Below are 15,060 nucleotides of genomic sequence, written 5' to 3'. Positions count from 1 at the left end.
GAAGGAAGGAAGGAAGGAAGGAAGGAAGGAAGGAAGGAAGGAAGGAAGGAAGGAAGGAAGGAAGGAAGGAAGGAAGAAGGGAAGGAAGGAAGGAAGAAGGGAAGGAAGGAAGGAAGATCCAGGGAGAGGCAAGTAGCCGTCAACTAAACTGCATCATGTTTTCTTCTCTTGTAATAACTTAAAAGCTGGTGGTTTTTTAAAAAATTCTTTCCCCAGAGAAGGTCACACCATCAGAGACGATCATCTGAGGTTGCTCCATCAAGCCCAGCCTGTAATCTGAGAATAAACAACCCGGGGGAAACTTCAGAGGAAGCGTTTAAGAAAGTGGAAGTTGGCAATAACACTTTCCCCATTCAAAGCAGAAGTAACTAATATCTCAGCTAGCAGGCATGTGGTCCCAAACCGCTGCACGCAGGGTTTGAAGCACATGCAGCAGAGAAGTAGATTGTGTGTGTGTGTGGGGGGAAACATCTCTTCCAAACTCACCAGTTCTGCCTTGATATGCCACCCCATAGATAGGCCTTCTCTCTGGCACTTGGGAGGGACTTAGCATATTCGTGTTTAAAAGGCACTGATTCTTTTTTCCTTACCGGTGACTGGGACGGGGTGAGTGGAGCGATGTTACAGCTTTCATTGTGAAGTCTGGGAGAATTTGATGGCGATGGGGTGTGGGAGCGCTCACCGTTTGTACCTGGCATATAAGAAAACAGAGAGAGACTTGTGAGCTAGAATTCTCTGCATTGCCCAGGATGAGTGCAAATCCCCTCCAGGTGTCCATAAACGGAAGATTCTGTCCCTGGAACCAAGTTCCAGTCCTGCGTCTTCTCTCAGGTATTGGTAGCCCGCAGAGAGTTAACACAAGCAGCAAAGAACCAGTGTCTTATTTGCAAGACAGGTTGTATGGTTTTGACTGCATTTCATATTTTCTCACAATATATACATAAATAAATAAAATGTCACCTGGACATGGGGGCGGGGAGAATACAGACATTGGGGGGGGGGTTTTTTCCAGAATAGGACCCACAGTAAGTAGGAAATACCAAAAATCAGCAAATACCGTGCTATAGACAATGACAAAGTATCTCAAGTAATTTTTATATTTTTATTCATTTTAATATATATATTATATTTTTTCATTTTTTCTCATAAATTATTCACCATTATATTAATTATCACATAAACATTATCACATAGAAAGAATCATACATTCAAAAAAGTTTGTATCGTATTTTTATATAACAAAAGATATTGCACAACCCCTTTATTAATACCAGTCCTCATTAGTACAAATGTTTTAAGGAAGAAGGAGATGCAGTGGCTCAAGTGGTTAAGACACTGAACTGCAGGCTGTGGAAGGTCGATAGTTCAGCAGTTTGAGACCTGGGTGCCGCATGAAGGAGTGAGCTTCCGTCTCTAGTTCCAGCTCCTGCCAACCTAGCAGTTCGAAAGCAAGAAATTGCAAGTAGATAAATAGGTCCCACTTTGGTGGGAAGGTCACAGCGTTCCGTGCGCCTTGGTGTTGAGTCATGCCGGCCACATGACCACGGAAACGTCTTCGGACAGCGCTGCCTCTTCGGCTTGGAAACGGAGATGAGCACCACAACCCTAGAGTCGGATTCGACTGGCTTTCGAGCAAGGGAACTTTTACCTTTTAAGGAAGAGGACTCCTTTAAGTCTATTTTGAATTAGTGCTCAGTCCTCCTGTTTCAGGGTCTTCCACAGGGAGTTCAACAGATATTTCCAAGCACAAGGTTGCCAAATACCAAGATATTTATCCAAATTTCACCAATGAACTCTGCAAAAAGACTCTCTTAGTGAGCTCAAGCCTTTCTCCATAGCAAGACGAGAGCCAGCCTGGTGTAGTGTCAGACTAGGATTGGAGAGACCTGGGTTCGAGGCCCCGGCCTGCCATGGAAGCGCACTGGGTGACCTTGGGTCAGTCACAAACTCTCAGTATAGCCTACCTCACAGGGTTGTTGTGACTGGGAGGAAGGAAAACACTGTATGCTGCTTTTGATCTCCACTAGGGAGAAAGGCAGGGTAGGAATTAAATCAATCAGGCAATCAGTAAAGTTGTAAGCAGCATCCACTGAAATGCCACAGTTAATTGACTCTCTCCCGGAACAACTCCATCCGTGTCTACAAGATCTGCATTCGTTCCATCTCCCAAGTTAAGTTTGTCTGCTGCCTGCCAAAATCTAATTGCTTGTCAGGACTGCGTGCTTTCCAAAGCCCCTTCCAAAACCGCAAGGCAGACTGCCTGACTGAGAGAGGAGGACAGACACATCGTTAAAATCTGCAGCTACCCCAATCTGAAGCTAATGAGGCTGAAAACAATCTGCTGAATAAACTCTGCTGGTCTTAAAGGTGCCACTGGACTCAAAACTTTGCTCTTTTCCCTCCCTGTTCTTTTAAACTCCAAATCAAACATCATTCACACACACACACATGCACACACACACACTATTCATGAAGGAACAGATATCTGCTCCCTGTAGAAGACAATAAAGCCCTGACGTGGATCATAGAATCATGGAATGTTAGAGTTGGAAGGGACCTTGCAGGTCATCTAGTCCAGCCCCCTGCACTCTGCAGGAGCACAGCCGAAAGAGAGCCCTACAACATACCCAAAAGATGGTCGTCCAGCCTCCACTTGGAAACGTCCAGCGAAGGAGCATCCACCACCTCCCGAGGCAGACTGTTCCACTGCTCAACCACTCTTGCAGTTAGGAAGTTTCTCCTGATGTTTAGCCGGTATCGACTCCCTTGTCATTTCCACCCATTAGATCTAGTCTTGCAATCCGGAGCGAGAGAGAATAGATCTGCTCCATCTTCTACATGACAGCCCTTCAGATACTTGAAGACTGCAATCATGTCCCCTCGAAGTCTTCTCTTTCCCAGGCTAAACAGACCCAACTCTTTCAGCCTTTCCTCCTAAGACTTGGATTCCAACCCTCTCACCATCCTGGTTGCCCTCTTCTGCACACGCTCGAACTTGTCAACCTCCTTCCTAAAACGTGGTGCCCAAAACTGGACACAGGACTCCAGGTGAGGCCTGGCCATAGCAGAATAGAGCGGAAGGACCACCTCCCATGGGTGACCCGGCCTAGCCCAATCTCGTCAGGTCTCAAAAGCAAAGTGGGATTGGGCCTGATGACTACCTGTATGGGAGACCGCCCAGGAAGCCCAGGGTCGTTGTGCAGAGGCAGGCAATGGGCAAAACCACCTCTGTTCATCTCTTGCCTTCAAAACCCTGTTAGGGGGTCACCACAAGATGGCTGAGACTTGACGGCCCTGTCCACCACCCGTCTGTCAGTCCTGACCTTGATAGCCCCGGCTAGCCCAATCTCATCAGAACTTGGAAGCTAAGCGGGGGGGGGGGCTGGTGAGGACCTGGATGAGAGGCCACCATGGAAGTCCAGAGTTCTTTCAGGGGCAGGCAAGGGCAAATGACCTCTGAACATCTCTTGCCCTAACCTGGACGGCCCAGGCTCGCCTGATCTCATCAGATCTCATGAAGCTCAGTGAGATAGGCAATGGTTTGTACGTGGATGGGAGACCACCAAGGAAGTCCAAGGTTGCTCTGCAGAGGCAGGCAATGGTGAACCACCTCTGAACCTCTATTGTCCTGACCTTGATGGCTCACACTAGCCTGATCTCATCAGATCTCATGCAGCTCAGTGAGATAGGCAATGGTTTGTACGTGGATGGGAGACCACCAAGGAAGTCCAGGGTTGCTACGCAGAGGCAGGCAATGGCAAACCACCTCTGAACCTCTCTTGTCCTGACCTCGATGGCTCACACTAGCCTGATCTCGTCAGATCTCAGAAGCTAAGCAGGGTTGGCCCCGGTTACTACTTGGATCAGAGACCATCAAAGAAGCCTAGGGTTGCTACGCAGAGGCAGGCAGTGGCAAACCCACCTCTGAAAGTCTCTTGTCATGAAGACCCCATGAGGGGTCACCATACGTCAGCTGTGACTTGGCGGCACTTCCCACCCCCACCAGAAGACAAGAGAACCGCTCGAGAGAAGAGGGTGCAGCAGTCACTCTGCCTCCCCCCCACCCCAACCTGGACTTGCAGCTTCCCCAGATCGATTTTGGGTGGAAAGTGAAGGGAGGGCTGGAATGCCACCGCCTGCAGCATCGGAGTGTGAGAGGCTGCCTCGTGTACCCATTTCAGCACACGCCAGCCACAAGCAAAGGGAAGGGAAGTTGTGGTCCAGCAGTGGAGCACCTGCTTGGCATGCAGGAGGTCCCAGGTTCAATCCCCAGCTTCTCCAGTTGAAAAGGAGGTGATGCGAAAGACCCTCCACCTGAGACCCTGGAGAGCTGTAAAGAGGGGCTTGTGGCTCAGTGGAAAAGCCTCCACTTGGCATGCAGAAGGTCCCAGGTTCAATCCCCGGCATCTCCACTTAAAAGGACCAGGCAGGAGGTGATGGGAAAGACCTCAGCCTGAGAACTTGGAGACCTGTAAAGAGGGGCTGTGGCTCAGTGGTAGAGCCTCTGCTTGGCATGCAGAAGGTCCCAGGTTCAGTCCCTGGCATCTCCAGTTAAGAAGGACCAGGCTGGAGGTGATGTGAAAGACTTTTCTCTGCCTGAGACCCTGGAGAGTTGTAAAGAAGGGCCGTGGCTCAGCGGCAGAGCATCTGCTTGGCATGCAGAAGGACCCAGGTTCAATCTCCGGCAGCATCTCCAGTTAACAAGGACCAGATAGGAAAGACCCTGGAAAGCCACTGCCAGTCTGAGTAGAAATATCAACTTTCACGGACTGATTCTGTATAAGGCGCCTTCCTGCGTTTTGCACTTTCACATAGCGCCGTTCCCAAAGAGAACAGCCCTCCAGTGCCAACACAAAACCAGAAGAATTGTGACCACTTGATTGCATCTACTGCATTTCTATCCCACCCTTTCTCCCTTAAGAACATAACAGCATAAGAGAGAAGCCCATGCTGGACCAGGCCAAGGGCCCATCTAGTCCAACACTCTGTGTCACACAGCCAAGAATACCAGGGGCCCTCAGGAGGTCCAGCGGTGGGGCCAGAACTCCAGAAGCCCGCCCCCCAAGCACCAGGAAGACAGAGCTTCCTTTGCCCCAGAGTCCCTATCTATACCTTGTGGCTAATAGCCACTGGTGGACCTCTGCTCCATATGCTTATCTAATCCCCTCTTGAAGCCGTCCATGCTTGTAGCCGCTGCCACCTCCTGTGGCAGTGAATTTCATGTGTTAATCCCTCTTTGGGTGAAGAAGGACTTCCTTTTATCCGTTCTAACCCGACCGCTCAGCAATTTCATGGAGTGCCCACGAGTTCTTGTGTTGTGAGAAAGGGAGAAAAGTCCTTCTTTCTCGACCTGCTCTATCCCATGCATGATCTTATAAACTTCGATCATGTCACCCCTCAGCTGTCATTTCTACAAGCTAAAGAGCCCCCAGCGTTTTAAGCTACTAATTCCTATGATCTCAAGGAAGCACATCTTGTTCTACCTCATCACAACACCCCGACAAGGTAGGATAAACAAAGAGAGAGTGAGAGTGAGAGTGAGAGTGAGAGTGAGAGTGAGAGTGAGAGTGAGAGTGAGAGAGAGAGAGAGAGAGAGAGAGAGAGAGAGAGAGAGAGAGAGAGATTCAGATTCACCCAAGGTCACTGAGTGAGCTTCAGGGGGGGAGGGAGAAGTTAATTAAAACCAAAGAGAGACTGCAGAGTACATCCCAGCTGTTTTTGGAAGAGGAGGACTCCTTTCTGAAAGGGGGGGCTAGGAGGCAAGTTATGGGGGGGGCAGCAGGGGTTGGCAGACCTCCTTCTTTCTTCTCCCCGACTGTGGGGCAGGGTGCGTGCCATGTCGGAGCTGGGAGCACCCTGGAAGCCTCCCCTCTCCCACGCAAAGCACGCCTCACGTGCCAGACACATCCCCCTGTCCCGGTCGTCACACCAGACCGCACTCCGGCTTCCAAGCCGGGGCACATGTTTCCAATTAGGGGAGCCGGTTAATTATTTCCCTCCCTCCCAATTCCACCCCCCCCTGGTGCTCCTTGGCTGACAGATTCCAGCTGTTGCTGGGGGATGCGGGCCGAGGGGGGGGGTCAGCTTTCACTTTATCCTTCGGCATCTGCACACACACACACACACACACACACACCCGGCCGTGGGGCCTCTCTGGAAGCCAGAGGGGGGAGAGGCGGGGCTCTCTTTTGTCCATTAAGGTGTGCAACCCACGGGGGAAGTTCTCCTGCACTTCATCTCAGTGGGGTGTGCACAGGAGAACTTCCCCCAGTGGATTGAGCCTCGAATTGCCAACTCCAGTTTGGGAAATTCTTGGATATTTGGGGGTTGGAGCCCTTGGGGAGGGCAGGTTTTGGGGACACGAGGGACCTTCAGCAGGGTACAGTGCCCCAGAGTCCACCCTCCCACGCAGCCATTCCCTCCAGGGGGGCTGCTCTCTGCAATTCCGGGAGATCTCCAGGCCCCACCTGGAGGCTGGCAACGCTAGCCACCTAGGTCAGATCTCCGCCTTCACTCTGCTTAAGGGTGTTCCAAATCCGTTATCACTCGCCTCATGAGCAGGGCTGACCCACAACTTGCACAAAAGGAGAGAAACACGGATCCATTAAAGCTGCCAACGTCAGGTTGGGAAATTCATAGAATCACAGAATGTTAAGAGTTGGAAGGGACCTTGCAGGTCATCTAGTCCAACCCCCTGCACTCTGCAGGAGCACAGCCGAAAGAGAGCCCTACAACATTCCCGAAAGATGGTCATCCAGCCTCCGCTTGGAAACGTCTAGTGAAGGAGCATCTGCCACCTCCCGAGGCAGACGGTTCCACTGCTCAACCACTCTTTCAGTTAGGAAGTTTCTCCCGTTATTTAGCCGTTAATGACTCCTTTGTAATTTCCATCCATTAGACCTAGTCTTGCAATCTGGAGCAAGAGAGAATCAATCCGCTCCATCTTCTACATGTAAAGGTAAAGGTAAAGGTTCCCTTGCTCGAAAGCCAGTCGAGTCCGACTCTAGGGTTGCGGTGCTCATCTCAGTTTCAAAGCCGAAGAGCCAGCACTGTCCGAAGACGTTTCTGTGGTCATGACTCAACACCAAGGCGCACGGAACGCTGTTCCCTTCCCACCGAAGTGGTACCTATTTATCTACTTGCAATGTCTTGCTTTCGAACTGCTAGGTTGGCAGGAGCTGGAACTAGAGACGGGAGCTCACTCCGTCATGCAGCACCCGGGTCTCGAGCTGCTGAACTACTGTCCTTCCACAGCCTGCAGTTCAGCGTCTTAACCACTTGAGCTACCGCAGCTTCTACCTGACAGCCCTTCAGATACTTGGGAGACTGCAATCCTGTCCCCTCTAAGCCTTCTCTTTTCCAGGCTAAACAGTCCCAACTCTTCCAGCCTTTCCTCCTAAGACTTGGACTCCAACCCTCTCGCCATCCTGGTTGCCCTCTTCTGGACACGCTCGAGCTCGTCAACCTCCTTCCTAAAACGTGGTGCCCGAAACTGGACACAGGACTACAGGTGAGGCCTGACCATAGCGGAATGGAGCGGAGCTACCACCTCCCATGATCTGGACAGAATGCTTGGAGATTTGGGAGGCGAACCTGGAGAGAACCGGGTTTGGGAATGGGCGCTTGGGGGGGGGGGACGTGATAGCACGCAGTGCACCTTCCAAAGCCGCCATGTTCTCCAGGCGAACAGCTGCAGATCTGGAAGGTTGGCAACTCCGGCCGGAAGATGACTTTTTCCTGCCAGCCTGTCGGGAATCCACTTTCTGTCCTTTCCCCACTTAACAGCTCCTGGGGTCTGCGAAAGCCGCGCTCTCGGCGGGGAGTCCGCGGCAGGCGCGACGTGCCTTCACGGTTTCCTCCGCGGCTCCCTAAGTGAGTTTCGCTGTCTCCACCGGCTGTCGTGTTAATATTTCAGTGGGTACAAAAAGGGAAAGGGTTTTTTTAAAACAGAGGATTTTTAATGGAAGCGCCCCTGGGAGAGCTCACCCCACACACCCCCTCCCCGGGCGGGGAGGCAGAGAGATGAACTAAAGAGGCTTCCTGATTAAAAAATGAAGAGTGGCGCAGGGATCCAAGCGCACAGACATGAGCTTGCGGGGCTGCACTGCCGAAAAGAGGAGGCCCAACAAAACGAAGCAGCAGCTCAGAGTGGACAAGACGATGTCGGGTGTCAAGGAGGAGTCGTGCCCGATGCGCGCCCGTGGTGCCTTCAGCTGTGAAACTGCAGTTCTGTACTACGGAAAGACTGAATTCTGTGATTCTGTATCAAGCAGGCAAACTGCTGGGACCAAGGCTCCCTCTAAGCTGTGAAGACCTATGAGCAAAGGTTCTATTTTGTGAGCTCCTGGCATTAAAGGGGTGAGCCAGCGATTTGGTTTGCTCTGTTTGCTCTGGAGCCCCATCCTTCCTGAGCAAAGACAAAATTGTGTGAGCCGGAGGCTAAAAAACTGTGAGCTAGCTCACACTAACTCAGCTTAGAGGGAACACTGGACTCGGGACTTGTCTGATTTGCTTACTTTATTCCAGTTTGGAGGGGAGACGTAGTCCGGATGCGTCCCCCCCCCATCCTGCCCCAGGAATCTTATCTGGCTACTTCTCTGACTTCAGTGAACACACTCTTTAAAGCAGGGTGTCGAACATGCGGCCCGGGGGCCGGATTAGGCCCCCGTGGGATTTCCATCAGGCCCGCAGTGGAACTGGCCATCTCCTGCTTCCAGTTCTGCTGCTGCATCATAGCTTTGCTTCGCCAGACTCTCCTAACCACTCAGCAATCTCATGTTTTAACCTGGGCCCTAGACTCAGAACTCTGAACCTGAGATTTCTGTGGCGAATGTCAAGAAATCAAAAGTAGGTTTGCAGCTTACAGAGCTAGTTATAAGCATGTTTTTATTTTAAGGGAAAAAAATAAATCTTTGTGTTTGTGCCCGTTATAAACTTAATACCTTCGCTACCTGGCATTACCTTTTATGACACACACGGCCCAGCCCGTTAACAGTGGAAGGGCTTCTGGACTTCTGGCCCCACTGGTGGACCTCCTGATGGCACCTGGTGTTTTTGGCCACTGTTTGATACAGAGTGTTGGACTAGATGGGCCATTGGCCTGATCCAGCATTGGCTTCTCTTATGTTCTTATCTTCTTAGGGTCTGATCTATGAAGGGAGCACTCACTGGAGAAGACCCTGATGCTGGGAAAGATTGAAGGCCAAAGAAGACGGGGACGGCAAAGGATGAGATGGTTAGACAGTGTCATCAATGCAACGAACATGAAATTGAGCAAGCTTCAGAGGACGGTGGAAGACAGGAAGGCCTGGCGTGATCTGGTCCATGGGGTCGCGAAGAGTCGGACTCGACTGTGCGACTAAACAACAGCAACAAAAGTGTCCAGTCCGGCCCTCATAACAAATGAGTTCGACACCCCTGCTTTAAAGCATATCTCCAGGGCCGTGAGGTCTAGAAGCTTGCTTTCTGTTTAAAGAACGAAACCCAGATTCCTTGAATTCCGCTGTGCCCAATGCAACGTTTGGTACCTCGTATGTGCTCTGGCTAGGGATGCCAGCCTCCAGGTGGGACCTGGAGATCACACGGAATGACAGCTCAACCCTAGAGACTCGTAGCTGGGACTTGAGACCCCAGAGTGACAAACAGAGAAATGAACAAATTGCAGTGTGGGAGGAAAGACCCTCAATAAATGGACAAGCAGTGCCCCTAGTTCTACCGACTGGGAGTCAGGGCCAAACTAAGACGTATCGAGACCCTAAGCCCTGGGTGCTGGACTCATTTGTTACGAGGGCCGGATCTGACATAAATGAGACCTTGTTGGGCCGGGCCACGCGTGTCATAAAATGTCATGCCAGGTAGCGGAGATATAAACTTTATAAAGGACACAAACACAAAGGGTGTTTTTTTTACTTAAAATAAAAACATGCTTACAACATTAGCTCTGTAAGCTGCAAACCTACTTTTGATTTCTTGACATCCACCGCAGAAATCTCATGCTCAGAGTTCTGAGTCTGGGACCCAGGTGAAAGCATGAGATGGCTGAGTGATTAAGAGAGTCTGGCAAAGCAAAGCGATGATGCAGCAGCAGCAGCAGCAGAACTGGACGCAGGAGAGGGCCAGTTCCACTGCGGGCCTGATGGAAGCCCTTCGGGGGCCTGATCTGGCCCCCGGGCCACATGTTTGACACCCCTGCCCTATGTTATGTCTGATTTAGGATGACCCATAGCATTACCCTCCCAAAATGATAAATTAGCCATTGTTTTGTATTTAGAAGCCCTTTATAATTAGAGGTCCTAATCTGTAGCTTGTGCATCGATCCAGTTCTGCTGGAGCCCAAAGAGAACTTAAGAACATACGGAAGAGCTCTCGAGAGGCTTGAGCCAGGGTAGAAGGATGCCGGCAGGTTTCTTCTTCAAACAGCAAACACACAAGCGACTTGCCCCCACCATGCCATATCCCATTCTGTTCATGAAATTCTCCCTAGGTCTGCTTTGCTTCTGCACAGGGGAAGACCCCACAGCATTTTTAAAAAACTTTTTAAAAAATTTATTTTAGAAGAAGAAGAAAAGAATGGATTTATACCCCTCCCTTCACTACCCAAACTGAAGCAGCTTACAATCTCCTTCCCCTTCCCCTCCCGACAACAGACACCCTGTGAGGTGGGTGGGGCTCAGAGAGCTCTTGACAGAAACTGCTCTTTTTTCAAGGACAGCTCTTATCAGAACTTGCCCAAGGTCATCCAGCCAGGTGCGAGTGGAGGAGAGGGGAATCAAACCCGGTTATCACAGATTAGACTTAACCACGACACCAAACTGGCTCTTTTAAGGAACAGAACAGAAACAACAAGCATGTATGCAAACTGTCACGATAGCAAGGAACTAGAAAACTAATGCAGTTTGAGTTACATGATATGAAGAACTTCCTAATAGAAGAAGACGAGAAGAAGAGATTGGATTTATACCCTACCCTTTTTATCAGAACTACGGCTTGCCCAAAGTCATCCAGCCAGGTGCAAGTGGAGGCGTGGGGAATCAAACCTGGTTCTCCCAGATTAGAGTCTGCGCACTTAACCACTACACCAAACTTCTTTGGTAGAGAATAACTAGAAAATATATCATCATTAAAATCTGTTTCTAAAAGAGGAAGCCATTTAAAATGTAAATCTGAATGAATCGGAGTAGAACTAAAATAGGAGGCTTTGTCAGAAATTTTGTCCACTGCATAAAAATCCCAAATCTTAGAATACCATGACGATAAACGACAACTTATTGGAGGATTTCCAATTCCTAGCAATAACTACTTTCGCTGTGGTTAGCAGGACAGAGATAAGCTCTTGGCGGATCCTCGGCATATGTGAGTCCCGCCAGAGATCTAATAGGAGGAATTCGGGACGTTGTGGAAGTGATCTCCTTAATGGATGTAATAATCTCAGACCAAAATTGTTGAACTTTTAAACAGGTGTCTTACCTATTTGGAGAGTGTGCATGGCAGGTTCTCCAGACACCGACATCTTCGCATCACCTCTCCAGCTACGAAAGAACAAGAAGGAGCAGGTCAGCTGACGTTCCAGCAGGAGTTTCACAGAGATGCCGCTACAGGTTTTGACCCGTCTGAATTCCAGGGCCCCAGCTATTTCTAGAAGGCAACAGCCACCTTCTCCAGGAGGGTGGGAAGAAGAAGAGAAGAAGAGATTGGATTTATACCCGGCCCTTCACTCGGGAGTCTCAGAGCGGCCTGCCTGGCAAACGTACCTTATTCCAGCTAAGTGGTGGGGTAGTTTACACGTCAATATCCATCGAGATAGATTCAGGTGGGTGGCCGTGTTGGTCTGAAGCAGCAGGACAAAATTTTATTCTAGATATAAACGTTCGTCTGTGGTTCTGCAATGTTTTTTTTCCAGCTCTGCAATGTCCTCTTGGAGATACGCGGATCAGAACTGCACTCAGTTTGGTGTCGTGGTTAAGTGCGCGGACTCTAATCTGGGAGAACCGGGTTTGATTCCCCACTCCTCCACTTGCAGCTGCTGGATGACCTTGGGCAAAGCCATAGTTCTGATAAGAGCTATTCTCTCAAGGGCAGTTCCTGCCAGAGCTCTCTCAGCCCCACCTACCTGACAGGGTATCTGTTGTGAGGAGGGGAAGGGAAAGGAGTTTGTAAGACGCTCTGAGACACCTTTGGGTAGTGAAGGGCAGGGTATAAATCCAATATCTTCTCCTAGGGGTTAAGAGGCAGTGATTCACAGGGGAACCCAGCTCACCTTACACGAGCCTCTCTCAGCCTCAGCCCATCCACAATTCAGGGATAGTAATGCCGGCCTACCTTGCAGGGTTGCTGTACTTATTACTGGATAATATACACAAAGTGCTTTGGATTACAGAAAGGGCTGTATAGATACTAAATATGAAATAAGATATGCATATCCTGCCTTTTTGGTATATTCATGGATACTTATAACGAACTTCATTACTAACAGTAAAAACAACAAGCGAACTATTCAGAGAATTAGAGTTGTCCAATAGCACCTTTGGGGGCTTTGGCTCCCAAAAGCGTACACCCTGAACTTCTTGTCGGTCCCCAAGTTGCTACTGGACTTCAATCTAGCTGTTTGACTGCAGACCAACACAGTAGGGTGGCCAGGTTTCCTTTGGTCTCCAGGAGGGTGGGAAGAAGAAGAGAAGAAGAGATTGGATTTATACCCGGCCCTTCACTCGGAGTCTCAGAGCGGCTTACAAACTCCTTTCCCTTCCCCTCCCCACGACAGACACCCTGTGAGGTAGGCGGGGCTGAGAGAGCTCTTGACAGAACCCTCCTTGAGAGAACAGCTCTGACTGGACTACGGCTTTGCCCAAGGTCATCCAGCAGCTGCAAGCGGAGGAGTGGGGAATCGAACCCGGTTCTCCCAGATTAGAGTCAGCACACTTAACCACGACACCAAACTGGGAAGGGGGTTGGGTTGCCAGATCCAGGTTGGGAAACTCCTAGAGATTTGTGGATGGAGCCTGGGGGTGACAGAGACCTCAGTGGGGTACAATGTTGTAGGGTTCACCCTCCAAACCATCCTCTTTCCCCAGGGGAAACTGCTCTCCGTAGTCTGTCGATGAGCTGTAATTCCACGGGATCCCCAGGTCCCACCTAGAGGCTGACATTCCTACAACAGAACCAGAAGTAAGAGCCTACAGCCCCGGTTGAACACCTGCCTAAAGAACGTACCAAGAGCCAGCATCCTTACGGCCCTTGATCACCGTCGGAATCCGGAGATAAAAACTCTTCGCTCAAATGAATTTATTTTGACCCGTTGCTGCCCCTCCCATCCCCAAAGGGCTAGAGACAGTGAACAAAACAGAGATCAAATAATTCAACCCCCAAAAGCCATGCTGACAAAAACTTATTAGATATCAAAAGAGGAAAACCCCAGTCCACCAAATACCAATGGGAGGGAGCGTTTTCCCATTACAGAGGAACACAACTAGCGTCAGGGAGCAACAAAAGAAAGTAAATTGCTTTCCATAGGAACAGAAAGCCCTCGGGGAAATAAATGGCTGACAAGCCTGCCGGAAAGACCACGGCGAGGACAGCAGCTTTGGGTTCCCAAGTCTCCCCTGGACACTGAGAGGGGGTGGGGGGAGTCAGGTTGCCAGCTCCAGGTTGGAAAACTCCTGGAGACTTGGGGAAGGAGTCGGGGGGTGGGTGTGAAAGAGGGGGGGGGGGGGGGAGAGGAGGAGAAGAAGGAGAAGGAGGAGGAGATTGAATTTATACCCCGCCCTTCACTACCCAAGTCTCAGAGTGGCTTACAAACTCCTTTCCCTTCCCCTCCCCACAACAGACACCCTGTGAGCTAGAAGAAGAAGAAGAAGAGATTAGATTTATACCCTGCCCTTCACTACCCAAGGGAGTCTCAGAGCGGCTTACAAACTCCTTTCCCTTCCCCTCCCCACAACAGACACCCTGTGAGGCAGGTGGGGCTAGAGGGCTCTTTCAAGAACTGCTGGTGAGAGAACAGCTCCGAGAGAACTTGTAACTGACCCAAGGTCATCCAGCAGCTGCAAGTGGAGGCGTCAGGAATCAAACCTGATTAGAGTCCGCGCACCTAACCACGACACCAAACTGGCTCCAAACTGGGAGGTGGGGTACAGGGATGGGAGGGACCTCCTTGGGGTACAATGCCATAGAATCCCCCCCTCCAAAGCATCCATTTTCTCCGGGGGAACCGATCTCTGTAGTCTGGAGAGGAGCTGTAATTCCAGGGGATCCCCAGGTCCCACCTGGAGGCTGGCATCCTTACACAGGCCACCCCAGAGAGTTGGTGTTGTGTAAGGACTGGTCCAGTTGCCAGTGAAGGCCAGGTTGGCAAAGCCAAGGGAAGAGAACAACGGGGCGGCACAGAGGCCCACCCAGCGGTTCGAAAGCAACTGAATTGCAAGGAGATAAATGGGTACCCACCCTTATTTGGGTGGGGGGCACCCTGCCTGTGTGGTGGTTGAAGATAGACGGCGGCGGCAGTGAGACATCAGCTCCGGCTTCGATGGCGTGAAGATGGCAGTGGCGGCAAGCGAGTGAGTGGCGGCGGCGGTGAGCGGGCGCCACCAGAGGAGTGATCCCTGGTGGCTAGAAGGCAGAACATCGAGCGACCGCCGCCGAGGAGAAGGCCGCGATGACGTCAAGAGCCGGCACAGCGGAGCCGAAAAGGACGCAGCTGAAACCGGAAGGAGGCGGGAGTCGCGCGCCTCGAGAGAGGAAGGTTGCCGCCAGACGCCGAGGAGGGCCCCCCGCCTGAGGAACCGCCGGAACCAACAGGACCAACTACCAACCACCACCATAGGGGTGCCGGTAGGTTTCCCTGCCCCTTACAAATATATATGTGGCCATAGTTAGGGTAGTAAAATGGTGACTAGCACCGAATTGTAAGCCGCTCAGAGACCCCCTGACAGGGGGTTCGAGCGGGATATAAAGTTGAATGTATAAATAAAATAAATAAAAAACACAGGCAAGACAGCTATACAAACCATTCCGAGAAGAGGTCCCCAGGCTAGGAAGGGCTTTTGACCTCACATCCAGTCCCTG

At 50.8% G+C, this 15,060-nt stretch overlaps 1 protein-coding gene across 1 annotated transcript in view; it reads right to left on the bottom strand.

Moving 5' to 3' along the window:
* The window catches only part of HSPA12B (heat shock protein family A (Hsp70) member 12B), a 53,900-nt gene extending 42,376 nt beyond the window's left edge, over nt 1-11,524 (bottom strand). The window contains exons 1-2 of the mRNA XM_015414022.1: nt 11,467-11,524; nt 591-691 (exon numbers count right to left, since the gene is read on the bottom strand). Coding sequence (XP_015269508.1) covers nt 591-691; nt 11,467-11,509 — 144 coding nt within the window. The 5' untranslated portion in view covers nt 11,510-11,524. The remainder of the gene's footprint in view (nt 1-590; nt 692-11,466) is intronic.
* Between the last annotated feature and the right edge of the window lie 3,536 nt (nt 11,525-15,060).

Source organism: Gekko japonicus, unplaced genomic scaffold (assembly GCF_001447785.1).
Source record: "Gekko japonicus isolate JY-2015 unplaced genomic scaffold, Gekko_japonicus_V1.1 scaffold2662, whole genome shotgun sequence".
Taxonomy (NCBI): Eukaryota; Metazoa; Chordata; class Lepidosauria; order Squamata; family Gekkonidae; genus Gekko; species Gekko japonicus.
This window is presented reverse-complemented; position numbering and strand designations above follow the sequence as displayed.